We start from the raw sequence: 27,351 nt of genomic DNA on the forward strand, positions 1-27,351 counted from the left end.
TCACCTGTTTCAAAATTAGTCAAAGTTTTTTACACGTCCGGAATTGTGCTTTGACAGATGGTACCCGCCTTCTCTCGTAATGGTTTTCTATGATTTTCCTGTGTTTCCAAAAAAAAACTGTGTCCGCATTGATTGCGTGCTGCTGTAACCTTAAAACACACACCGCGGTGCCTCAAATGTGATTAATATTTCCAACACTTCAAAAAACTAACCCCAAAAAGTTAATCCCAAAATCACTGGTGGTACTGGTGGTTTAACCATTAGTAGGCTTCGCAGGAGAATTCTGAGGTTTAGCAGGTCCGCATGCTGCTGTGTACGAAGCTATGCCATTTATTGTCACAAATGAAACGTGTTTGTAGCGGGATATAACTATGTTGACATATCCGTGTCTACACAGTTGTTACTTTGAACGTTGTAACAATAAGTCAATGCATTTTATCAATGGTAGAACTCGGTTAATGTAAAACTTCTCCTAATTCGTACGAAACTGGAGGTACAAATTATTCGTAATCTTTTATTCGAGTGTAGAGTTCGGCTTTCCATGATTCGATCACCAATGAACGTTCCATGAAGGCGCCCCGGTTTAGACTTAACTGCCTTCAGTATTAGAAAGGTTTGATGGAATTTTTCTGTAATGAACGAAGACAGGCACTTGAGTACAATTTCTACACGAACAAATTCGTGTCAGTACATGACGTAAACAGTCGTAACAAACTCTCACCGACTATTGGGGAACCGGCACAAGTTTCAAAAAAGGACCACCTACACACCTAACACGTATATCCAGTTTGTGAAGTGCAATATATAACACAGTTTACATGCGCTACCAAAGTATGGCGCAATCAAGTATTTAATCAAGCCAAAGCTATAAATACAACTTACCAATGCACTGACACAAATCAATTCTTTCCCGCAGAAACTGTGTTGCTCGCAGTATTCGTAACTTATTGTGAAAAGAAATGCAACACGTTCTGTTAGCGCATGTACAATATTGACCATTGTTACGTCTCATTAATTATTGGGAACAATCAAGTTAATTTAAGTGCAGATAAAATGCTTAATCCGTGCTATAACATTTAACAACCAATATTTTATTTAGCCAAGTTCAATTGAGGGAGTTTTTATCGATTTCACACAACGGTAAAACGTAAACGACTTCGTACAATTCATGACTTTAAACCAGGTGAATTTGTGGTTTCAATCAAATCTGGATTAACAAGAATCTACCATGTTTGTTAATTATTACAAACATTTTAGTAGTTTTTAGTGCATTTTCTTGCTAACATATATTGATGAGTCATATTATCGTTACAGCTGAGTCATTTTCTTACGCAACTTGGGTGCAAACAACCACCGTCATTTCGGCGAAATGGAATTGGTTAAGACCGAAATTATTTCACGCATGAGTAAAAAAATCCATGGCCCGGAACATTATTAAATTGGCACTTGTATGCAGCGTAGTGATGTTCCCAGTTCCAAATTATCCGGTCCGGCCGGATCCGGATAGTTATTCATCAAATCCGGCCGGATAATTTGGATCCGGCAGTTTGTTAACACCGATTCGTGTATTATGGCAAAAATGTTTGATTGCCAAACAGAATGCTATGTTAAGGTTAGCCTGTCATGAGTGGAACAAATAAACGTGGGTATTTATTAATATGGTATAACACGTCACGAAAAACCTTAATAACAAACAACAGAAAAATCGTAAGTCGGCGAGTATCACAGACTGGGTCCTAAAAACGAGTAATTTGCGAAATGTTTGTCCGCTTTTAGGACAAAAATGCTTTCCCAACTATCCGGTAAAATTATGTGTATTATTCGGCCGGGTCCGGGTATTGAAAATTGGTCAATATCCGGCCGGGTCCGGGTACCCGGATCCGGCGCAACACATCACTAATGCAGCGCCATAAATACGCAAATGCTGGGATTCACAGAACTTGACCGCAGTCAAACCCATTACGTTGCGATAAACTTTTTAGGTTTTCAAAAATTGCAATTTTAAAGTATAGATATTGTTTTGTAAATTTCGGACACCTTGCTGATTGAAATGTTTCTTATTACAACTCATTTTTGGTTTTTGTCATGAGTTAATGCTTAATTTGTGTGAACACAATTGTTTGAAGCCGTGTTCACTCATGCGTGAAATAATTTCGGTCTTAACCAGTTTCCATTTCGACGAAACGACGGTGGTGAATGACAGTGGTGTTGCAAACAACTGGGATAAATTGGAAGTTTCTTTAGATTTTTAAATTGATAGTTAGTAGTTTTGTGGCCAATGTGTTAAATTGTGTTAGGATAATGTCTAAACTTATCTTTGTTGCTGAAATTAAAATGTTTTCCATCGCCTGAATGCGATCTGTTTACAATGCGGGAGAAACTTGCAGCATGCAGTTAATATAGCTTGTATTTGCTTGTGCCCGTTCTGTTAATCAAATCATGTTTATTTTGCGCAAAACACAACTACGCAAAGAACAATATGCAAGGAAATGAAATGGCATGGGCACCGACAAAAACCATAAAGGTTATCGAGTCAGGTGCCCTAAAGGTTATCTATTAAGTTGTAAAAATCTTCCAAAATAAATATTTTGCGAATGTGCAACGTATTAGGTATTATCGACAATGCAACTGATGTTTACATGCACTCAAAAATTTTATATACTTTTTTTGAACATATTTTAGCAGATTGTAAAACAAACAACCTTCAAAATGTTGCCAGTTGCTATGGCATTCTTGCGAACATATGCACCAATCGTTTTACTGCCTGTAACGATTACAGCGGGTTATGTTGGATACAAATGTGAATGGTGGCTGAAGAAAGGTGTTGACCAAGCCAATGACCAAGACAGTGTTTTAATAAAGCGTGAAGAAAGAAGGTTAAGACAATTAACTGAAGACCATGACAATGATTCTGTTGATGTCACAATTAAAAGAAAAACTATATTTACAAACAATTGAAATTTGTTATTGTGTTTATGCATACCTTTGAAATTTGAATTAAATAGTTTTTTGTTTTTATGTTCTTATGTTGAGTTTAAACATTATAGTCTTTAGTGAAAACAGATCCTGCCTCATGTAAAATATCTTGTTGTGGATTGATGTCACATTTTACAATCTACAAATTTATGATGATATATTTTAATAGTCTGTTTTTTTGTTGTTACGTTTTAATGTGCCAGAAGAACAGACTAATAAAATATAATATGCCTGACAACAACATTATATTTAGCCTATGGTGAAATGGTAATAAAACCGTTCATGTGCGTTAGAACAAACGTTTTTAGATAAATAAATTGTATTTATTGAACCGCCAAGCTATCTGTGTAACTGTTTACAAATTATACAAATGCCAAAGTTTTTTTTAATGAAATCAAATGCTAACTAAAATATTTTTTATTATTTCTTATTTCTGCTAATTTACCCAAACATATGATGGGGGCTAGTGTTATGCAAATTACATCAGGGTAAGGTTTCAACAGAAGGTGAAACAATATTTTGGTCAAAGAACGATAACTGATGATTAGGAAACCACATGTGGCTCTTTTGCCCTTTGTTACGGCTTTCCAGCTGGTCCATTTAGAAACTTTTATAGTTAAAAATAAGAAAAATGTGTTTTGAAAGTTGAAGAGTCAACTAACCAAGGTTTTCAGTTCTAAAAAAGAATGTGACTTTTTTTCTCCAATGTTTCCAACATCTATTTTTGTCTAAAAAGCGTGCCCCGAGTGAGGATCGAACTCACGACCTTGAGATTATGAGACTCACGCGCTGCCTACTGCGCCATCGAGGCTACAACGATTTGATGTTTGTTTGACGTATATATTGCAATGTAAAAGACATTATGTTTAGTTTTTTTGAATACGGTTGTTGGATTTCTAAACAGTTTAACATTTTTGGATTCTTGGAATTTAAATGGTCTTCGCTGACTGGTTGTTAACAAACGTATGAGCATTGACAATATATGAGTCTCGTAAAAAACTGATCCATTCATTTTTAGGTATATAAAATAAAAGCCTCATCTTTTAAGTATTTACTAGGGATGCACCGAAAGTTTGGTTTGCCGAATTTATTCGGCCGAAACTAAGGTTTTCGCAATTATTCGGTTTCGGCCGAATATTTCAGCAAAATTCGGCAGAAACCGAAACTTTTTTATTGCATCTAAACGCTGATACGCAAAGTTTAAAAAAGGTTAAAATCATTGTTTAAACTGTACGAATGTGTTCGTTTCATTTGTTGACTTTCACAGAAATGATAAAAATCAACTTTAGGCAGTTGGTACAGAAGACGAGGTTATATTCTTCAAGCGCCAAAAAAGGCTGTATGATAGGATATAAGATCTAATCCAGTAGCCTATATGTTTTGTTTCAATTTATTGCGTTTAAAGAGATGGATACCAAAATTAGTTTCGGTTTATTCGGCCGAATATAAAAATAGCTGTTTCGGTGCATCACTAGTATTTACTCGATTGTTATAGTCGTCCTCAAGCCGCATGAAAATGTTAAAAGCAAAGAAGTGCCCTACAATCACAATTGTTTGAGAAATCTGTAGTAATTTCAAAGTGAAACGATAGTTTATTAAGACAGTGCTTCCCAACCAGTGGGTCGCGACCCATTAGTGGGTCGCGAAGCATTTCTAAATGTTACATTTTTCCATTAGATCACGAAATTATTGCATTATAATTGTTTTTTATTCGTTTGGTCATATCTCATTGTGGGTCGCACAATAAAACTTGCATTAAAAGTGGGTCGCGAACTGAAGTTAAGCCGCTGTTTGCCATCGAGTAAATATGGTTTACACAATTCGGCTTGACATAATTCGAAAAATTTGATTATTTTGTTTAAGCTTTCCTAATCGTTTTCTACTCTTTTACATTTATATCCCGTCTCTCTGGCGCTCTCGCGAGTTATCTCCATTGCGTTTTTATAGCATACGTCTTTTTCTACGTGCGCTATTCTTTGTAACTTCTTTGTCGCACAATCACAGTAATTATCTTTTCTAAGATTGCCCTGCTTTCTGACTTCTTCCACAAATACAATCAGATAACAGTCTTTTGGATTTCAACCTTGTTGTCTTATCAGGATCATCGGTTGGACTGCGAAAGTCTGTCACAGTTGGCCACTGCTGGTCACAAAAAAACACAAACAGACCTGAAAGTTGAATTTACAGGAGAAAAATAAACAATTGTGTTTTTGTACCGGGTGAGATTTCTTAAATAAGTGAGTAAATTTATTAACTTTATTTTATTCGGGCGTCACAACCATGCGGCCACGAACTCGGAAAACAACACAGGTCGCAAGCGAAAAGGATTTGGGGACAAAGGGTTGCGAAATTTATTTATTGTTTTATTTATTAGGGCATTTAAAAGATGCCCGGTGCGTAACAAAAAATGTGTCAAAAAACATAGGAAACTAGCGCTAATAAAGGATAGGTCTCTTACAATATTTACAGTAGATAACTCAAGAAAAACCAACAAAGGAATGTCAAAAACAGAGGAAGCTAGCGCAAAAAAAGGAGGTAACACATGTAAAATTTATATAACCCAAGAAGCTAGCGCAAAAACAGATGGAGCAAAGCACAAACATAACTAGATAATTTAGAAGAGAACGCATATTAAAGAGGGAGAATTACGCAGGATTTCTTAAATTATGTGAAGTGAGAGCATACCAAAGGGGGAGAATTACACTACATAATATTTTAAAGGATAAAATTTCTGTGGGGTCTTTTTATTTGTTATTTTTTAAAAATTTTACGGTCTGAGACAAGGCTGCCTCAAGGATGGGGTCTAGTCTGTTCCGTATTAAACGAAGTTTCAAGTAAAGCGATTGGGAGAAGGATCGTGTCAATTTATTGGGGAGGTCTGTTGCGGGGATGAGGAAATTTATTAATAAGCTTTAATTGTCTGTAAGGCAGTTTCCCAATCGGTGGTACGCGTACTTGTGGTTTGTCTGTTGACTCAAGTTTGTCTGTTGACTCAAGTTTGTCTGTTGACCAGAATAAAGTTGATGATAACCTAGAAGCTAAAATCATTCCGACCTACAAAATTCTCGTCTTCTCAATAAATTTAAGCAAATAAATTTACTTTGTTTGGCCGATATTATTGCGGTGTGAATTTAATTCTTGGTTGAAGAAATTAAAACCGATCAAGTTGTTTTCAAGAAGTGTGAAAATACAGCATTTAACCCCTGCAAGATATACCAGCAAACCATGCAGCTTAATTATTATAGGCTATATCATTTGAGTTGCTTTGAAAACTGGGTTTTATCGTAATAAGCGCCATACCATTCACAATTTCATGTAATTTCCGAAAAAAATCTTCCATGGAACATAATTTTCTCGTATGGAACCTGAAAGACGCGTTAAAATCATTGCCAATAAAAACTAAAATGTCCTTCGAACCGGATTCGAACCAGTGACCTATGGATTTCTGAGGCGTTTTCACCACTACAGTCCACCGCTCTACCAACTGAGCTATCGAAGGATGCTACAAAACGCCAACAAAACGGTCTCATAAAGCGGTTGCCTGTTGTTTTGGTTTGAGTTGAAATTGTCTTTTTCCTTTTTCGCTTGTCGTTTCGGACAAGTGATTAGATAACTAATCAGAAGTTTAGCAAAAACATTCATTCAGGCATCCATGCGTTGGACCAGCTGTAAAATATTGCTGTAGTCTCTAAATATGCTAACTTAACAGTGCAGAGTAAATATTAGCTCAGAATGCGCAGTCAGCACAGTTACTTGAAGCAGCAGTTTTGAGTGATGCTTTCCAGGCTGTTTCATCAAGATTGTACAAAAACTTTTGCAAAAGTACAACAAGTCGTCAAGGTAATATAGGTTTTAATAGTGTTTGTTACCAAACTTGTAGTATGTTTGTGATCTTACTTATATTAAAATTGCCCAATCTTGCCCAGTACCAAACTAGAACTTCTCAAGGTCAAACAGGTTTCAATGTCAGCACCCTTTAACTTGAGGTATTGGAAACTCAGGGATAAACTGATCAAATAACTTGGTCACTCAGTGTTTTACCTAGTTTTGCATTCAAGGTTTTAGTGGTGATTGATTTACATAACGTTGCTAGATCAGATATGTGAGGTTTGGTGACGTTGGCGGTTTTAACTTTTTGTGATGACGTAAACGCATTTACACTATCCGCTCGGTGTATAGCAGTTCCTTGCAATACCGATGCTGTTAGTCAAATATTTAAGGAACTACGCAAAACAAACAAGATTTTGACCAAAAAAACTAATGTTGAGTAACCATATTTGTGATAACGCGTTTTTGTATGGCTACTTTTGACCAACCGCGTAATTATTCAAAGATTAAGGAGTCTGGTCCATAGAACTGCAGAAAAAAATGACATGTTTAAATTAAGCAGAACTTTCGGCCTTAACTTTGCCATCGTCATTGCAATAAAAAGCCAAAACGTCTCAAATAATTTTGGCGTCATCAGAATTATAACCAAACCCTTCAGAGTTTCTAATATTTTTGTTGCGCAGGTTGTAAGAATGGCGAGCTCTGTTGAAACCAAACAATCAGAGGAGGACAAGTTTTTAAAAGGTTTCCAATTTACAAACCCCTCGTTTGCGTTGAACAGATGAATTTTAAAAATATGAAATTTAATTGTCCTTGAATCCATTAGAAGCAATATTATAAACGTTCCAGATGTATTCGACATGTGTATGACACGTGTGGTGAAACCTTCAAGAGACAGAAACAATCCAGTCCTGACGTTCTTTACACCACAAGAACTAACTGAACAGCTGGACCTCGAGCTCCGCCCAGCGGGCGTATCGAACGAAAAACTTTTGGAATTGTGCCAGAAAGTTTTCGATACGAGCGTTTTAACTGGTTAGTATATGTATTAGATAGAGGCAGTGGATAATTGCCTGCGGTTAATCTGGCTACCTTGGGTGTTTCCCCATATATTTCCACACTTACATGTTTATTATAGCTTTGTTTAACGATGGGACCAGGAATTAGCTGAGCAACAAAGGGTTTAAACTTTCTTCATTGCATGCATTTCACGCTGAATGAATTTACTGTCATGTGATGTACGTCACGCACAAACCTGTTTGTTTGTCAAGAATGTATGACGTCACGAACTTATCTAAAACGAATAAAATAGTTTTGTTAATTTGGAAAATTACTTTTAGGACATCCTCGATTCTTCAACCAACTATATGGAGGACTTGACACTGTTGGTTTAGCTGGAAACTTTATAACAGATGCTCTTAATACGAATGGGTGAGGGATACTGACTGTAGCGAGCGAGGGGCCATGACCCAAGTATTTGATCAAATATCTGAGCCACCAAGATCAGGAAAAGTATTGTCTGCTGTTACCGCTGTCTAAGGTTACCTATTGGGGTAGGGCCTTTTGCAGATGACTGTCAATAATGTAAAGCAACCAGTAAAACCTAACCTGCTGACGCATAAAGCTGTTTGTTCCACCATTATGACGTCACAAATTTACGTGGATTTTGCAAAATTGGAGATGCCGGGGATTGAACCCGGGGCCTCACACATGCGAAGCGTGCGCTCTACCACTGAGCTACATCCCCGTACAATTTTACCACCGATTAATTAGATCAAATAATGATGCTTTGATCGTGTAAGAGGTACTCCACTGTCACATAATCAGACTCAAAACACTCCATGTTGTTGAGAATTTAAATCCTAGAGGCACAGACACAGTAGTTGGTTTTTCGGTGGTAGTCAAGTAATTTTTTTTGGAGAACAAACAAAAACACAACTGAATTCACCACGAAAAATCATCACATGAAAATATTTTGATAAAAGCTGGTTTTAATGCAGACATACGTATGAAACCGCGCCATCCTTGATTGTGATAGAGAAACAGGTGATCGACCACATGAAGGGGTTCGTTGGCTACAATGACGGCGAAGGCACTTTCAACCCAGGTTAGACTTGCTCTCATTCCCAGTTATTAATGACCTTGTGATGTCATTTAGTCACGTGAGTGTAAAGTAGCGGATATTTTGCCTTCCTCCTTGCGTTCTCTCATTTTGTGCTACGTGTCCTAGAATTTGCGTAATTACACAGGACACGGTCCTGTAATAAAGACCACATCGCTTTAATAGTGACCCCGACGTGAACATGCACAGCCCGTACCGAGCATCTCCCTCTTACGTATAATCAATTGCTTCCCAGCCAACTATCAGGTGCTAAGTGTAGCGCGGGCAACTTCTGCAGTCGGCGGGCCTGATATGGGTAAATGAAGTACTTGGCGGGCCGGATTCTTGAATCGATACAGTAATCGCGTATTTATCCACCTATATTATGTAAGACAGGAAACAGTCTGCGGGCCGCTCAAAATCCCGTCGCGGGTCTGATCCGGCCCGCGTGCCGTATGTTGCCCGCCCCTGTGCTAAAGTGTAGCGGGAAAATACAAGGTCACCTTGTGTCGTATATATACAGGCGGCTCATACTCGAACATGCTCGCAATGAACGTTGCTCGCATCCGACGTTTCCCGGACAGCAAGGAATCTGGGATTTCTTCTCTACCCCCCCTCGTCAACTTCTGTTCCGAACAATCTCATTATTCAGCGAAAAAAAATTCGGCTTTGCTCGGGTTCGGTGAAGGTAACTGTGAGTCAGTCAAGTGTGACGAGCGTGGGAAAATGATCCCGGAAGAGCTGGAGAGAGCAATTGTTGACGCAACAAAGCAGGTTTGTGCGAAACTCTCCAAACGCTGTTTGAAAACCTGCTATTTCAACCAATTCTTGCCATAACCGACTCGCGAAAATCATATAACAATATTTGCCGAACGTGTGAATTGGTGCGGAACCATCTACGTCACGAACAGTAAAACAAATATTTAATTTTTTTTTTAGGGAAAAGTCCCTTTCTTCGTAACAGCGACTGCGGGGACGACCGTTTTGGGAGCTTTTGATGATTTTGGGAAAATATCAGAGATCTGCCGACGTCACAATATATGGTTGCATATTGATGTAAGTTGGTGACGTCACTGTATATGGTTGCATATTTATGTAAGTTAGTGACGTCACAATATATGGTTGCATATTGATGTAAGTTAGTGATGTCGCAATATATGGTTGCATACTGATGTAAGTTGGTGACGTCACAATATATGATTGTACATTGATGTAAGTTAGTGATGTCGCAATATATGGTTGCATATTAATGTAAGTTGGTGACGTCACAATATATGGTTGCATATTAATGTAAGTTGGTGACGTCACAATATATGATTGTACATTGATGTAAGTTAGTGATGTCGCAATATATGGTTGCATATTAATGTAAGTTGGTGACGTCACAATATATGATTGTACATTGATGTAAGTTAGTGATGTCGCAATATATGGTTGCATATTAATGTAAGTTGGTGACGTCACAATATATGATTGTACATTGATGTAAGTTAGTGATGTCGCAATATATGGTTGCATATTAATGTAAGTTGGTGACGTCACAATATATGATTGTACATTGATTTACGTTGGTGACGTCACAATATATGGTTGCATACTGATGTACGTTGGTGACGTCACAATATCGTTAAACCCGATTTTAATTGTAGTTAAATTACAACATTTTTAATCCAGGGAGCTTGGGGTGGAAGTGTTTTACTTTCAGAAAAACACAAACATCTCTGTAAGAATGCAGACAAGTAGGTTTACAAACGTTAAGATTACGTTTTACATAAAACGTTCTTGATTATGTTGAACATTTTTTTTACTTAAAGTTTGGAATCTAAACCAAATTCTTTCCACAAAAAAAAAGAAATTGTTCAATTTTGAAATAGGAAAACTTAGGAACGATATTTCTATGCAAGACTTACAGCGGAATTCTTCAACAAAATCCAAAAGACCGCGTTTCATTTCCAACAGTGTTCAAATGCATGTAACCACATGACCTTGAAACAAGTGTATTTTATTTCAAGGTCGGATTCGTTTGCGTGGAACCCGCATAAACTGATGGGAGCTCCCATCCAAACTTCACTTCTTCTTCTCAAAGAAAAGGTAAAAATTTCTATCCGACATCAACAAATAGTAAAAACACCTGAATACACGGTCTATTATGATGTCACTGTCTATTGTGATGTCATATTCGTGTCCGTTGTAGGGTTCGCTGTTAAGAAGTCATTCATTGAATGTTCCATATCTCTTCCAAGATGACAAGCCTTACGATACATCATATGACGTTGGTCGGAGTCTTGTATCCTGCGGACGGAGGGTAAGTTTCCATGGCAACGACCACTTATTCCCAAACTACAAAACCAACATGATTGAACCGCAAGGTGGCGTAAACACCAAGTTGTTTTTGTTCAAAGTGTGACGCCTTCAAACTTTGGTTGATGTGGAAAGGGAGAGGAGACAAAGGGTTTGAGGAACAAATAGACAAAGCGATGGACAATGCCCATTATCTCATCGAATGTGTGAAGAAGAATCCGCATTTCCGACTCGTCATTCCCAAGGTTTTGGCAACAATTTTTTTCGGCCTGTTTTTTTTCAATAGAATTTACGCAAAACCTATAAAACTACACGTAACATTTCTATAGTTTCACTGAACCGTGACATGTGTCTGTCATGCATCATTGCTTGTCTTGTGGTTTTCTTGTTGGTGACGTCACTTAATATTTTCCACCGTAATTTATTATTTGATTCACTTTCCACTATGGAAGCGAAAACGTAAATATCGTTTCACGAAGTTGAACCGAAGAGTTATAAAACGAACAAATGTTGCTTTTAGTTGGAATTCACAAACGTCCCCTTCTGGTACATCCCCCCAAGCATGCGCGGCAGAAAAGAAGATGAAAAATTCTTTAATGATTTGGGGAAAATTACCCCGATCATTAAAAAAAGGTAAAACTTTGATTTGATGGATGATTGCGTTCATTTCTCGTATTTACCCATGCATGACATGACGTAACCACTTCTATTACTACGTCACATTAACCCATGCATGATATGACGTAACCACTTCTATTACTACATCACATTAACCCATGCATGACATGACGTAACCAATTCTATTACTACATCACAGCATTAACCCATGCATGACATGAAGTAACCACTTATATTACTACATCACATTAACCCTTGCATGACATGACGTAACCACTTCTACATGTAATTCCCAATTTAACATACAACGTATTTAACCTAACAGAATGCAGTTGGAAGGTTTGGTGTTGGTTGGTTACACAAACCTGCCACAAACCCCGACCTTTATAAGGATGACAATCGCAAGTGGGAACGTTGAACACCAGGATATCGACTTTCTTCTTCATGAAATAGAACGATCCGCTCGTGATTTGTGATAACTTCATCCGTTCGTGATTTGTGACAACATCATCCGCTCGTGATTTGTGACAACTTCATCCGTTCGTGATATGTGACAACTTCATGCGCTCGTGATTTATGACAACTTCATCCGCTCGTGATTTGTGATAGCATCATGTCAATTTTATGCGAAAGAATGTCTGTAATCCGAAAGAATAAAAACAAATCGTAAATAATGTTCGCGTATTTTTCTATGAATCATGTAAGTTAGGGCAACAGAAATTAATAACGTCAGTTTTAATAACGTTTCTGGCAGTTTCATCGCTGCGGTGTATGACGTCACGCATTTCAGTGTTTTCTTCATTGAAATCGTTCATTCTACAATTATTCTTGCTCAAAAAACATCATTTTTGCTTCCCGCCATCATTATTAGTGAATCAATTATGACACAACAGTCTACTGATCAACCGAGTGGTTTCTAATTAATTTCACATCTTGTAATTACCAAATTCACAACTATTAACAGATTTTGCCTCCAATAAATATAGCAGAAAACACAAAACTGATAATATTATTAACTCCATTGCATGCATCACCATTCAATATTTGCAACAAATTAAAACTAGGTGAAGAGTGAAGTATATGTACAGTGAAAAATGATAGCAATGAAACTAATGGAGTTATTTCGCAAAGGTTTTGCGCCCCCTACAACCTAATCTGCAGAAATGACTTCACAGTCACATTTTAGTTTCTCAATGCACATACATTAGTGTGTAGGGAATGTCGGGTCTTCTACAAGGAGGCTAACAAAGCAACATCGATTCGCGACCCTTTAAATGTTACACAAACTTTTTTGTGGGGTGAAAATTATTAGCAAGTTGATTCGCCTGTAGCAATCGCACGTGTTACAGGCATCAACTCAAATACGTCATGCTTCCAGAGAACCAAGATCAATCAACCACGACGAGAGACGCTATGTGACGTCATAATTTACTTGTGTTTGGTTGAAATTGCGTATCAACAATCTGATTATGATGACGTAAAGCTTGATGTTACGTCATCGAGGCTATCTCTATTTTCGTATATTTACTGACAAAACCAACCACGAATGCAAATAAGTTGTTTATTGCCAGCAACCGCGAACTGTTACATCATCACTGGTGACGTAGATTTTGAATCGTTGAACATAATTTCGTGCCCATTGCATCACGAAATTGCCAGAATATAAGTAAAGTTTTTTTTGTATGCGATGCAGTTTGTTTTTTCAGATTTGTTGTGTTGGTGGATTTGTTACAAAGTAGCAATATTTATGCAGAAGGAACCATAGATTTTTAGACAGTTTATATTTTAGTAGGAATTAAAATGGAAATTACTGGAAAGCGAATTGTAATGTGCTCCGCGGTCATTGCTGTTGCATATTATTGGCAAATGTATATTAAGCGTGGTACTATGTGCAATTGTCGAAAAGATATGGATGGAAAAACAGTGTTAATAACTGGTGAGTTATGTGTAATCTTGTGGCTATATTTGTATTTGATCGAGTATTACTCAATGAAAGTGAGATTTTATTTATAACTGCCAGAATACTGGCATATACCCTTGTTAAACCACAATATTTCAAGCATAACTTTTCATTTCAAATATTGGATTGAAGGAGGGAATGCTGGTGTTGGAAAATCCACAGCAATTGAATTTGCTAAAATGGGAGCAAATGTTGTGATTGCATCAAGAAATATGAAAAAATCAAAAGAAGTTGTGGATGAAATTGTTCAAATTACAGGGAATAAAAATGTAAGTTTTATTCATGCATTTATCACAGTAGAAGTTTTTTTGTGCAATTTGATTGAAATCGTATGGAACTAAAACATGAATAACATTTTTAATATTTCTAACCCTTATAATTATTGCACACAGCCTGATGTATATTTCTGGTTTAAAAATTATCCTATAGCAGTAATCCAACGGAATGTTCCACTTATTTCAATGTCAGTTTTCACAAACACAAGTTATTTTTAGGTGCGTTCTATGCTTTTGGATCTCGCTGACTTCGAGTCTGTTCGAACATTTGTTAAAAAATTTTCAAACCTGGAACCCTATTTGGACATCCTTGTAAACAATGCTGGTAATAACCCAAATACAATAAACATTATATATGATATATCTTGCAGTTCTTTAAATAGTTGGAATTGTGATATTCTGTTTTGTTTCTTTACATTTTAAATTAAAGTGATGATTTGATTCAGGAGTTTTAGGTTTTCGTGGTTTGACACCACATGGCTACAGTCCAATTTTCACCATAAACCATCTCGGACATTTTCTACTTACAAATCTACTTTTGGATAAAATGAAACAACAATCATCAAGCAGGCCTGTTCGTGTCATCAATTTAACCTCAGAAATGTACAAGTACGTTTATAAATTACTGAAAGTCTGTGTTTTTTGTTAGAATATGTTGTTACTCAACTGAGGGTCTGTACATCCCTCCAGGACCAACAACAAAAATTACACAAGAATCCACAGGGAATAGTTGTTGGTCCACCGATGCAAGTGTTATGGGCCATGCTATGAAAACCTCTAAACTTTCAGTAAAATAGTTACAAGCATTTGCAGAATATTGCAGAAGCACATCTATTTTGTGGGTAAAATATGTTGTGAATGTTGCAGAGCTGTTTCCAGAATTGATTATGACTTTGTGATGAAAGAGGCGACAGGAATTATTGACACTTACCAGATGTATGCCACAAGCAAGCTTGCTATTATTCTCTCAACTACTGAGTTCAACAAACGTCACCAAAACGACAATATTACAGCGTATTCCGTGAATCCAGGTTGAAAATTTGATTCCAAAAGCTTTTTAGAAAAGGAAAAATTAAAGTTGGTTGCTGGAAACGATTTCCTCACTTAACTACAAGCTATGTTAAGACCTAAAGTATGATGGGCGTTTTCATGAACTTTTTATATTAAACTAACTTTTTTTTGCTGTACTCTTTCACATGTAATCCATTTAATTAAGGGAGTGTTGATTCTAAACACAAGTCTTAAATACTTGTTTGGCAACAATTGATGGTTGTTTTGTTTGAAGGTGTTTTGGAAACAGAAATAGAAAAAGACATGCCATACTATTTCGGCCAAATTAACTGGCTGTTTCTGAAACTGATTAGAAGGTAGGCCCTCATGTAACCACCAAAACTAATGTTGGGTAGTCGGGAGGCGTTGTCGAATCTACTTAGGCATGAAATAATGGATTAAATTCATGTGGAAACTGTAATAGAAGAATTTCATTTGTTTTTTCATGTTAAAAGAATGTTGCTCATTTCACTTTCTATCCCACAGACCAGTTGTATATGGAGCTCAGACCATTCTGTACTGTGCCCTTGAAGATGTCCTTGCAAATAGTGGGAAGTTCTTCCAAGATTGCCAAAATAAAGAGCTTTGGGAAAGTGCAGAGAATGAAGAAGAAGCAAAAAAACTATGGGATTTTAGTATAAAAGTTACTGCTCTAAAATGACATTTGAAATATTTCATATTTCTGTATTTTCGCCTTCACGTGATTTTGTAAAGCTATTTTTAATTGTTGCGATTACTATTTTTTAATACCTCAGTTTGTGTGACTTACAATGGAAGAAAATTACCTCAAACATTGGTGAAAAACTATGTTTTTTGCTGATTCTTTGCATAAAACATGAGAGTTTTTAATTTCGTGAGTAATCTTTGTATGTTCTTCTGCCTTGTGTATGTTGGATTGAAATATGCATTTGTTTGTTTTTTAGTGTTGAAATAAACAATTTAACTTCCCGCCCAATTAACTTGTCAGCTTACGTACAGTAAACCTTGGTTAGTCCGGATCTTCGCCTAATTTGGACGAGGTTGGAGGAATAAACGATTTGGCGCAGTGTGTTCTAGTTTATCTCGCTGGTGTAGGGAATGTTGTTGGAACTTTGGCCACAAACACGCAGAATGCGACAAAATCCCTCTTGCTTTTTCACAACTTCTGAATTCTTGGTTTCCTCAAAGTTTCGTTTGAGGAAAACCGCAACCATTTTATTCTTTCCAGGCGACGTATTTTTAACTTAGATCACAATAATTTCCGCAAGGGGATTCGAACCGAGGATATTCTGGTAGAGAATCCCGTTCATATTTTTCACCCGCATGAAGTCTTTACTGATGTTAATCCATATTACGTTACCTACGCTGGCATTACGTACAAGACAAAGGCAGTTTGTGTTGAATTTAGTTGTGCAGATTTGTAGCACCTCAAACATGACGATTTCTAAGTCCTGCTAACTGCGCAGCGTTCGGCTTGAAATAAAAGATATCGGAACAACCGGAAACTTCGCCCAAATAATTTTGAGGAATTTGTCGGTCTTAAATCCGGATTAACCGAGGTATTCTTCTTTAATAATCTGAAAACACTTTTTAACGGGTTGCAAAGAGTACACCACCAATTGTCTCACAAATCACAATATTACTTCACCCACCCCCAGAGATGGATATTCAAGAAATATCGAGAACTAGACGACTGCCAAACACAAAAGTTCGCAAAACATTTTATTGGGAAGCCTTGCCAGTTCCCGTTTATGCATGAGTTTTCGACCAATAGATGACGCTAGAGATTTATGTGATGTCATTTATTTTCCCAGGGCCTACCTTGACGGGGAACCACCTTTATGGCGGCAAACAGAAACATTTGAATGAGCACAAAATTTTCAATTTAATTTCCAATGAAGCTATTTTGAAACAAACCTACCAAGGGAATGATAATTATACGCAATAGAATTTGGTTCGAGGTATCGGTGTTTTTTCGTAAACAAATTGTCTAAAAGGTTAGTTAGTTCTGTATTTCAACAGTCGCAACCAAATTTCTAATTACAAGCAAACAAATTGCCCAGAGAGATATGTTGGCCGCGATTTGTTGAAAACGCTTAGAATTGTTTCTGTCTTGTCGTGGAGGAAAATAATCTAATAATTCGATATCAGCATAGCAACTTTCTAAATATAAATACACAATGTCTTCGAATCTGCTCAAGGGATGTTCGTGGCGGTGATTTTGAACTTCCATAGAATATTTCAAGCTGTTTCGGGTTTGACGTCACCTACTTCTAACACACGGCTAAAAGTTTAAATGTAAAACAACACTATATTTACATTTAAACTCAAAGAAACTCATGCATTGTAAGATTAAAACAGCCTTTGTGACGTAACAGGCGCGTAAAAAAAACAAAGTAGTATCCGGCATTGTGAGGTCACACTACATTTGCTGCTGTAGCATTCAATGCTTCCTGCCCACTCCTAACTTCACACGAATTAACGCGCTTAGATTGGGGAACTCCATGTAGCGCACGGATATGAGTGAAGACTGAACAGATGGCAAAGAGTTGAGGCTAACTTGTAGGTTTATTCAGCAACCAACTTTGTAGCTTCTCATAGATCGGCAAATGTGTAACATAGGGATTATTGTGAATCATCAGTGGACTACATTTATTCAACTTAATTTTGCTAGTTTGCTGTAGGAAAGTTTGAAACTTATCCTGTTTGTTTCTTCCAACTGTTATATGTGAAGCACAGAGAGAGAATTGAGAAAAAAGCTTGTTGAAATGGACTGTGTTTTTATTAGTTTTGTTAAAGATATTGCCGATTTAAAATGCTTGTTGAAATGGACCGTTGTGTTTTGACAGTTATTGCTCTGTTGGTTATAGCTGTGCCATAGAGTTGTAAGTTGTTGCTGTGTTAGTTGTTGCGTAGTGCTGTGTTAGTTGTTGCTGTGTTAGTTATAGCTGTGCCATAGAGTTGTAAGTTGTTGCTGTGTTAGTTGTTGCGTAGTGCTGTGTTAGTTGTTGCTGTGTTAATTGTTGCGTGGTTGCTGTGTTAGTTGTTGCGTGTAGTGCTGTGTTAGTTGTTGCTGTGTTAGTTGTTTGTGCGTTAGTCAGAATATATGTTGTAATGTCGGTTTTCTTCAGTGAAAAACTACACCTAAACAAACTTCCTGTTCTTCTTATTTTGTTAAGTCATACGTTTTGTGTTGTAAACCACATTCCACAAAAAGAATCAGCAATTTTCTGTGTTAGTTGGTTTATTTCTTTGCACGAACTTTTGTTGACGTGCCGGGTGCAAACAGTAGGCATGAAAATGTTGTATCACGTTCGAACTGATAGTGTCAGTCGTGATATTACACAATTTCCATATCAAACATGTTTCTTTTCTGAATTTAGTAACATTCAAAACATCAGTTATGTTTTGATGACATTTAAAATATTATTTCCGGCGTTTCGTCTGTGATTAAACAATGGATTATTATTTCCTTTTTTTCTCGCTGACATAAACTCATGAAAAGATTGTTTTAAAACTTTACAGCACGATTTTTTACAATGAGATGAAGGTAATATTTTCTTCTGTGACATCATAGATAAGGTATAATGGCGATCTAAGAGTCACAAAGGCTTGTTATTGATTTTCGAAACAGGGCTTGTGATGATACTAATGCATTTTGAGCAGCTTGTTTCGCTAATTGGACTTGGTTCAATTTGCGGTTTAAAGCTTTTTTTTTTATTCTTAGTTATGTTTTATACAAATTTGGTGAACAACTTTACTTATTTCGTATTTAACAGATGTTTGGTGCAAAAAAAAAAGATTTGATTTCTTTTCAAACGTTCGTTTTTATTTAGTTTCTTAGAGAAACGCTAACCTTTGTTTGGTTTGTAACCAGCGCATAACACCATCTAATGGAAAATTGTCGGGGAGGTAAAGATTTCTTGATGGCGTATCAATGCTGCGTGACATCATCAGTCGATATGTTTTAATATTCATTGCTCGTTAAAATTCTGGTTGATTCGCTGCTCAGTGTGCCACAGGTGAGGGTGACACGTGTCAGTAAGCCACAGGTGAGGGTGACACTTGTCAGTGAGCCACAGGTGAGGGTGACACGTGTCAGTGAGCCACAGGCGAGGGTGACATGTGTCAGTGAGCCACAGGCAAGAGTGACAAGTTAATAATTGTTGTGGATTTCTTATTTGTATTTTAATTACTTTAAAATCTTTGTGGTGGAGGTCATTTGTTATTCCAAATCTTTTTCGATTCCAACTTTGCTTAATTTTGAGTTAAGCGTGTGATCATCACGTGACACACATCCGTGTTTCGTCGCGACAAAATATCCATAATTCTTGAAAAACATTCAATCCAATACGACTTTATGTAGGAATCTATTGATTTATCGACAATTTAAAGGTGTGTGACGTAATATTCACGATATGTTCGAGATAGTGAGAAGATTTTTGGTACAATTTAGATTGTGGAATATTCACAAGTCAGCATATGGTGGTTACCAATTTGTTAATCATTATGTTTGTATCAACATGTTTACATTCGACTTGAGGGGGGATTGTGTTGGTAACCGGCCGATGGTAAAGGAAGCTTTGAACGTCCCAAATATTCTTCGTTGAACACGAGAAGTTCCAATCTATTACTTCCCGCGCAAGCGATGGGTGTGGTCGTCATGTGAGCTCAGTTAGTTCTAGAAGTTGAAACAAAGAACACTCTCGCTTGTGTCTTTTTGTCAATTGTTCGCGACAAGATGCTTCTGTGACGTAATAAACGCAAGGAAAATATAGAAACTGAGTTTATTTTCATAGGTTTTCGGCAAGAGTTGGGATCTTAATTGTGACGTCATGGCGTAGTTGACATCATAGAGCATAATGACGTTAAGCGGTGGAGCGATTGCCGGAATTTCAATCGTTTGTATTATCAGTTTCGCTTTGATTGTGTGGCTCATTGTTTACGTCATAAAGAAGAGACAACGAGATGCAGCGTACTTCGATCGATGTTCGAGAATTCTCAAAAAATACGGAAACAAAGCTCATAGTGGGGTCGTAGCCAAATTCCCGTATGCTGGGGCAACATTTGTTCGCGCTCCTGCACCAGGGCAACAAATGACGTCACGAGAGTTAAGTGCGTCACAGGAATTTGTGGTCCCCCCCACTCGAAGTTATGAGGCTGATGAAGGGAGTGGTAAGATTCATATTATTACAAATTTAAAATAAGGTGTGATGTCACAATGGTATTGTTGAAGTTTATTCTTAACCATTGTTTCCTAAACCTTCTTGTCCACGGAATATTGCAAGGTTATTTAAGTTCACTGGGGAACAACCTAAATGTATTTCCCCTAAATTTTCCAATCGTCGTTTAATTTACTTCATGGGTTTCCCCCCATTGTCGATTGAATGTTTTAACTTATGCCCAGAACTCGAAGTAGCTTCTGGAACCTTTTATGTTCTGGAAACCCAGGGTTCCGCGGGACCCACTTTGGGAATCGCTGCCTGAATTTGAGATTCGAACGTTTGTGATCTGTAACAATATTTCTTTGATCATTATTTCAAACACAATCGATTGTCTTTTATTCCAGAAGCTGAACGTAAACAACTGATCTCGATGAACAAACCTATCGACCCTGGAGCAATTGATCCGCGCTTGTATTCTCCAGAATTCATTGATCAGGTGAGAATAATCGCTTTGTGATGTCACAATCCACTCATTATTGTGTTATTTGTTTTAGCACGATTTAATGAGTTTTATAAATGGTTGCCACGCGCTTCTAATTTATGGGATTCGTTTATTTTCGCGAGTGGTTTCTTAAACGAAAACCAGAGTTTGTAAACTAGGTTTAATCCACAGTCGCAAACTTTTCTTAAGTGAAAAATTTCTGTGATCAGATTTTTTCTTTCGGCCTTTTTTATTAAAAGTGAAAGAAAGAAATCAGTTTGACTTTGATTATGTTGAAGTGAGTTCGCAGACAACACATCATTGTGGGGTTTGGTAGCGACTAGTTCTAGAACGACTTTGCCGCAATGCATGTAATCAGCTCTAACTTCCCTTTAGGATCAATTAATCAAATTATGTCGACTTCCTGCGTAGAGTTGGCTCGAGATTAATTGTTCGGACAAACACTGCGTGCTGCTTAAACATGGATGTACAACACATTCTTAACACTATAATCACCATGTGAAATATGAATGCTGGTGATATTTGTCTTATGATCACCATGTGAAGTATGAATGCTGGTGATATTCGTCTTATGATCACCATGTGAAATATGAATGCTGGTGATATTCGTCTTATGATCACCATGTGAAATATGAATGCTGGTGATATTCGTCTTATGATCACCATGTGAAATATGAATGCCGGTGATATTCGTCTTATGATCACCATGTGAAATATGAATGCCGGTGATATTCGTCTTATGATCACCATGTGAAATATGAATCCTGGTGATATTCGTCTTATGATCACCATGTGAAATATGAATGCCGGTGATATTCGTCTTATGATCACCATGTGAAATATGAATGCTGGTGATATTCGTCTTATGATCACCATGTGAAATATGAATCCTGGTGATATTCGTCTTATGATCACCATGTGAAATATGAATGCCGGTGATATTCGTCTTATGATCACCATGTGAAATATGAATCCTGGTGATATTCGTCTTATGATCACCATGTGAAATATGAATGCCGGTGATATTCGTCTTATGATCACCATGTGAAATATGAATCCTGGTGATATTCGTCTTATGATCACCATGTGAAATATGATTGCTGGTGATATTCGTCTTATGATCACCATGTGAAATATGAATGCTGGTGATATTCGTCTTATGATCACAATATAAAATCGTTCCGAACCAATGAAATTTCCTCTGTTCCCATGAAACTTCATGGAATATTTCAGTTGTTGCGTAACATCCTGGTTTGTTTCCCACAATCCTCGGCACTTCCCACTATTGTTAAGACTGTGTGGGAACCCACGTTCGTTCACACGAAAAACCTTGCGATTATTGAACATTTTATTAATTTGCAAACTGATATTTAGGTGGTAGAAATATATAAGACATGCACATGACGTCACGTGTTTTTTGTTGAATACTCCCTTAATCAGACACGATGACGTCAAATAAACGTCATGATTATTTTCCAATGGCGAAAAATTTGTTTCAAGTCACAAATAATTCATTTCAGGACCCAGGATCGCCCACTAGCGGAAGGAGGCCTCCACAAGTTTTTTTTTCGGTCGAGTACGACCCCGTGTTCGCAATACTAAGGGTTTACATCGACCAGGCGCGGTATCTCAAGCCAAAGGATCAAGCACGTGAGTTATTTGTTTCATGGATGAGAATTGATCTCCAATTAAACTGGTTCAAAAAAATCCTGTTTAAAAATCCCATTGAATCAATGACATGGTTGGTTGCTATGCAACTTATTCCATTTTTTTCGCAAACGACGATGGCAGGTTCGAAAATGTATTTCCAAGAAATTACTGGGGTTAACGTGGAAGTAGTTTGTGGCCTCTGCATGTTTTCACTCTCTTTGTTTCGAACATTTGTTTAAATTGATGAAATTATTTAACTTTCATTGGGAGTATTTTGTACTTAAACTCCAGATTTAAGCAACCCATATTGCGTGGTGTCCATTCTCCCTGGTTCTCATTCTAAAGAAAGCCACAAGTTACGAAACTCGGTAGATCCCCTGTTCCAGGAAAACTTTTCGTTTGAAGTTCAACCTTATGAATTGCGAGAGAAGACGGTGCAGGTGCGGATATTTTTTTTAAATTTTATTTCAATATTTTTGAAAAAAGACTGCAGGTGGGGATAATTTTTCTTTAATTTAATTCAATATTTTTGAGAGAAGACGGTGCAGGTGGGGATAATTTTTCTTTAATTTAATTCAATATTTTTGAGAAAAGACTGTGCAGGTGGGGATAATTTTTCTTTAATTTAATTCAATATTTTTGAGAAAAGACTGTGCAGGTGGGGATAATTTTTCTTTAATTTAATTCAATATTTTTGAGAGAAGACCGTGCAGGTGGGGATAATTTTTCTTTAATTTAATTCAATATTTTTGAGAAAAGACTGTGCAGGTGGGGATAATTTTTCTTTAATTTAATTCAATATTTTTGAGAAAAGACTGTGCAGGTGGGGATAATTTTTCTTTAATTTAATTCAATATTTTTGAGAAAAGACTGTGCAGGTGGGGATAATTTTTCTTTAATTTAATTCAATATTTTTGAGAGAAGACTGTGCAGGTGGGGATAATTTTTCTTTAATTTAATTCAATATTTTTGAGAGAAGACCGTGCAGGTGGGGATAATTTTTCTTTAATTTAATTCAATATTTTTGAGAAAAGACTGTGCAGGTGGGGATAATTTTTCTTTAATTTAATTCAATATTTTTGAGAAAAGACTGTGCAGGTGGGGATAATTTTTCTTTAATTTAATTCAATATTTTTGAGAAAAGACTGTGCAGGTGGGGATAATTTTTCTTTAATTTAATTCAATATTTTTGAGAAAAGACTGTGCAGGTGGGGATAATTTTTCTTTAATTTAATTCAATATTTTTGAGAAAAGACTGTGCAGGTGGGGATAATTTTTCTTTAATTTAATTCAATATTTTTGAGAAAAGACTGTGCAGGTGGGGATAATTTTTCTTTAATTTAATTCAATATTTTTGAGAGAAGACGGTGCAGGTGGGGATAATTTTTCTTTAATTTAATTCAATATTTTTGAGAAAAGACTGTGCAGGTGGGGATAATTTTTCTTTAATTTAATTCAATATTTTTGAGAAAAGACTGTGCAGGTGGGGATAATTTTTCTTTAATTTAATTCAATATTTTTGAGAGAAGACCGTGCAGGTGGGGATAATTTTTCTTTAATTTAATTCAATATTTTTGAGAAAAGACTGTGCAGGTGGGGATAATTTTTCTTTAATTTAATTCAATATTTTTGAGAGAAGACGGTGCAGGTGCGGATTATGTTTTTTGGATGAAAATTGTCATGACATCTCAGCAGCATTTTGGCTTAGTGTCTGTAAACTTATTGGAATCCTTTTTAGATAAAATTCTACAACTACGACCAGTTTTCTCGAGACGAATGCACGGGGACTGTTGTACAAAGGTTAGATGAGTTCAACTTAGATTCCAGAGTGGATTTGTGGAGAAAAATTTATCAACTAGAACCTCACGAAAAGGTGATGTAACAACTCCTGTCCTGTTATGACCTCATCTGTGGATGACGTATAACACGGGTGATTTTAGATTGGGAGCGAACAGCAGTGTGGAGACATGCTTCTCAGAATAGGGTATCTCCCTAGCGCCGAAAAGTTGACGATAGTTTTGTTGAAAGCAAGAAATTTGAACGAAATCGAATCCGATGGAGAAAGGCGGCCACCCGGTAAGGGAGTTACCCCGATACGATATTCATTTTATTGACCCAATCACGTCATTTACATAATTTATATTGTTGGAAAGTTTGTGCCAAGTTATTGATTCAAATCTTGTATAATATTCACCCTAATAATATTTTGTTTCAATCCAAATTGACATCCGGGTGCTTTCAAGATCCATACATACGGGTGTCCATTTACCACGAAGGGAACCTTCTTAAAAAGAAGAAAACATCCACTAAGCGGCGCACTTGCAACCCAACGTACAACCAGGCTATCAACTTCGCCGTGCCACTAGATGTCCTACCACAGGTTGAAATCCAGTTCAACGTCGTGCACGAATCGGGGTGAGAATACTTTGTATTAAATAATTGCAGTTGTTGTCATAGCAACCACCTCAAAGCAAAACAGCTTTTCCAGTGATTTTTTTTATCCTCAGTCATTTTAACGCCGACCTCGCAAAATATTTCCGTTAGTTTTGAATTCTTGGTGAAAAATCTTGAAGGAAGAAAATTAAAAATCTATCTTATATTTTGCGTCAGACTAAAGATCAACCGAGCGGAACGCAAAGAGGCGATTGGCTGCTTGGAAATCGGTCCGCACTCAAGCGGAGCTGAGTTTGAACACTGGAGGGACCTCATGAGCAACAAACCACAAGCTCGATGGCACCACCTAGCGACTCCCGGACAACATGATCAACCGACCACAAGTGGGCAGGGAGGAGTCGCTGATGATGATCACCCTGCGTCATCATCCCAAATGGATTCCTGACGTCATCAACCTTATATTAAATGAGATCATTCGCAAAGAAAGTCTAAGAGCGGTTTTAGGATTTTGTAAAACTTAAATTAACGGAACTACAGCTTGGACACCTTGCATTATTCCAATTTTACTACGAAAGAACAATACGTCATCTTGTGACGTCATCTCGTAAATATCATTGTTGTTTTTTCAACATGACTTATTTTCCTAATTAGCAAATTTTTTCCCTGAACTTCATCGTGTTGCATTTAGTTTTATTGCAATGGTCAATTATTACGAAACAATTACTGAACCGATTGCTTACTGCCACCTAGTGATATTAATATGGAACTGGAAAAGAATTTTAAATTGTATTTGAGAATTATTTATCGTTGCAAATGTTTTATTTTGGGGGCTTCCCAAACTTGGGGGGACGGTCTCACAAATTTGCGGGGGGGTCGCAAATGAAACCAAACAAGTTTTTCGGTCAAACACGCAGAACATTTTATTCGATTGAAAGGAGTCGCAAAATTGTTTGGGAAGTTCTGTTTCTCTCACGTGTTATACCCATTATTACGTCACAGATTAATTATAAGCTCGTTACCTTATTGAACAAGGTGCAATATTTTGTTATTGGCGAAACTGAATTGCAATTATTTCTTTCTTTGACGCAATTATTTTCATTGTCGCGCGGCGTCTGCTGCAAACAATATGTAGTATGACGTCATAGTGATGCAATATACTCAGTTTAAAACCATGTTAGTCATTTCATAAAAGAGCAGCAAGATTAGCGCGGAAATGTTTGTTGCTTTGTGACGTAATAGAGGTGATTTGTAGGGCGGTGTTTTGTATTGTTAGCAGTTATTGTGACTTTTAAAGTTGAATCGTTAAACGTTTTACTGCAGGCCATAAAACAACGAAGTGTTGAACGATTTGTTTTACGACTAAAACAGTCGAAAACCTGAAGTTCTTCGTTCCGTTGTTAAACACGCCTGGAATCAAACACCGTTCACGGAATTGATAAATATGTTCTAATAATGAGTTCCATTCTCACAACGGTGTTGTCATGACGACCATTTAGCGACAGTGCCTCGTTCCGAAACCTCTTGTTTTCATAATCACCAAATTCGCGGAGTGATCTTTTAATCGGAAAAAAATACTCTAATCCTAACAGTTGGACGCGCAAGGTCAAAATAAAGGTCACCGCGTATTTACGCAGAAAATCTCATTCGACTGAACACAATTACTTTTATTCTTGCGTTGTTTCAAACTGTTGACTGTAATTATGTTGTCACAATCAAGAGTTGCTGGCGGAAAATCAATGCTAGCTTGTGAATCAATAGTTCGCGGTTTTGGCGGGAATTTCCTCCAACTTGATTGGTAGTTTTCAGTGATTTGCTCGAATTAGGAGGTTTGAGAAATATGCACAAGTTAATTTTAAATTTGTTTTTAATTTCAAACTGCGTCCACGTCACAACCACGTGGGTGTACAAAATGTTTCCTTGATACAAAGAATATTTGTCTGACGTTTGTAAAACTCGTCTTGTTCGTTGCGAATGGTTCTAGGATAATTTGAGGTGGAAAGCCGCAAACTTCGTATAAAGGTTAATCTGTTTTCACGAATGGGAAACTGAACCGACTGCATCTGATTCATATGAAAAGTTTCTCCAAACTCGTTGATTCGAGTGCTTTCAACATCGCTACAGGTAAAATATGACCACGTGGCGTCTTATTTCCTCAAGGTCATGATTGTGAAGATTGGAGTAGTGCAAAGAAACATGCAATCTTTGAAACGACCTTGAACATGTTTCAAGAACACAAAATTGTGGAGCTATTTATTCAACCGAGAAATCACAATATAAGTTTCGCCGCCACCCCCTAACTATTTCGACGGAAAGGATGATAACATCAGTTATGCGTAGTTAGTTTACTCATCAATGTTACGTCACAGTTAGTTTACCGATAAAGAGTCGGTCAATTTACTGGAACATAAACAATCATCACAATCTTCACTTCTTAATTGTTAACCTCATTTTTGCGAAATAATTTCGAAGAAAATCGATTTGTTTCAAACAGAAGCAAAATTCGTCCCCGGGCCAATAAGCGGAAGTGTCGTTGTGACGCAACAATGCAGACA

General features: G+C 37.0%; 3 protein-coding genes and 3 non-coding genes across 7 annotated transcripts; 3 read left to right on the plus strand and 3 right to left on the minus strand.

Moving 5' to 3' along the window:
- Positions 1 to 3,714: 3,714 nt before the first annotated feature.
- Positions 3,715 to 3,787, minus strand: Trnam-cau (transfer RNA methionine (anticodon CAU)). Its single transcript has one exon. It is a non-coding gene; the product is annotated as a tRNA-Met (tRNA).
- A 2,596-nt stretch (positions 3,788 to 6,383) lies between these two features.
- Trnay-gua (transfer RNA tyrosine (anticodon GUA)) lies at positions 6,384 to 6,475 on the minus strand. Its single transcript is given in 2 exon segments — positions 6,384 to 6,419; positions 6,439 to 6,475. It is a non-coding gene; the product is annotated as a tRNA-Tyr (tRNA).
- Positions 6,476 to 6,611: 136 nt separating this feature from the next.
- On the plus strand, positions 6,612 to 12,473 carry LOC145908369 (cysteine sulfinic acid decarboxylase-like). Its single transcript, XM_082995631.1, has 13 exons — positions 6,612 to 6,816; positions 7,488 to 7,548; positions 7,654 to 7,839; positions 8,145 to 8,235; positions 8,805 to 8,911; positions 9,429 to 9,679; positions 9,845 to 9,961; positions 10,580 to 10,644; positions 10,918 to 10,996; positions 11,100 to 11,210; positions 11,308 to 11,451; positions 11,727 to 11,839; positions 12,150 to 12,473. The coding sequence occupies exons 1-13, from the start codon at positions 6,751 to 6,753 to the stop codon at positions 12,298 to 12,300; spliced, it is 1,542 nt and encodes a 513-aa protein (XP_082851757.1). The 5' UTR covers positions 6,612 to 6,750; the 3' UTR covers positions 12,301 to 12,473.
- Trnaa-cgc (transfer RNA alanine (anticodon CGC)) lies at positions 8,480 to 8,551 on the minus strand. Its single transcript has one exon. It is a non-coding gene; the product is annotated as a tRNA-Ala (tRNA).
- A 906-nt stretch (positions 12,474 to 13,379) lies between the features above and the next one.
- Positions 13,380 to 16,046, plus strand: LOC145908425 (retinol dehydrogenase 13-like). Its single transcript, XM_082995704.1, has 7 exons — positions 13,380 to 13,760; positions 13,917 to 14,053; positions 14,279 to 14,384; positions 14,506 to 14,668; positions 14,927 to 15,090; positions 15,345 to 15,426; positions 15,596 to 16,046. Exons 1-7 carry the CDS (start codon positions 13,625 to 13,627, stop codon positions 15,768 to 15,770), a joined length of 963 nt encoding a protein of 320 aa, XP_082851830.1. The 5' UTR covers positions 13,380 to 13,624; the 3' UTR covers positions 15,771 to 16,046.
- A 3,845-nt stretch (positions 16,047 to 19,891) lies between these two features.
- LOC145908445 (synaptotagmin-5-like) lies at positions 19,892 to 25,956 on the plus strand. Of its 2 annotated transcripts, none has more exons than XM_082995726.1 (8): positions 19,892 to 20,263; positions 20,658 to 20,749; positions 22,276 to 22,405; positions 22,697 to 22,845; positions 24,144 to 24,278; positions 24,346 to 24,481; positions 24,649 to 24,820; positions 25,016 to 25,956. In XM_082995726.1, the coding sequence occupies exons 1-8, from the start codon at positions 19,951 to 19,953 to the stop codon at positions 25,242 to 25,244; spliced, it is 1,356 nt and encodes a 451-aa protein (XP_082851852.1). In that variant the 5' UTR covers positions 19,892 to 19,950; the 3' UTR covers positions 25,245 to 25,956. The 2 variants fall into 2 exon arrangements, with proteins under 2 accessions (XP_082851852.1, XP_082851853.1); XM_082995727.1 differs by having other exon boundaries at positions 20,661 to 20,749.
- Positions 25,957 to 27,351: the final 1,395 nt, after the last annotated feature.

The sequence above is a fragment of the Ascidia mentula genome, chromosome 7, assembly GCF_947561715.1.
Source record: "Ascidia mentula chromosome 7, kaAscMent1.1, whole genome shotgun sequence".
Lineage (NCBI taxonomy): Eukaryota > Metazoa > Chordata > Ascidiacea > Phlebobranchia > Ascidiidae > Ascidia > Ascidia mentula.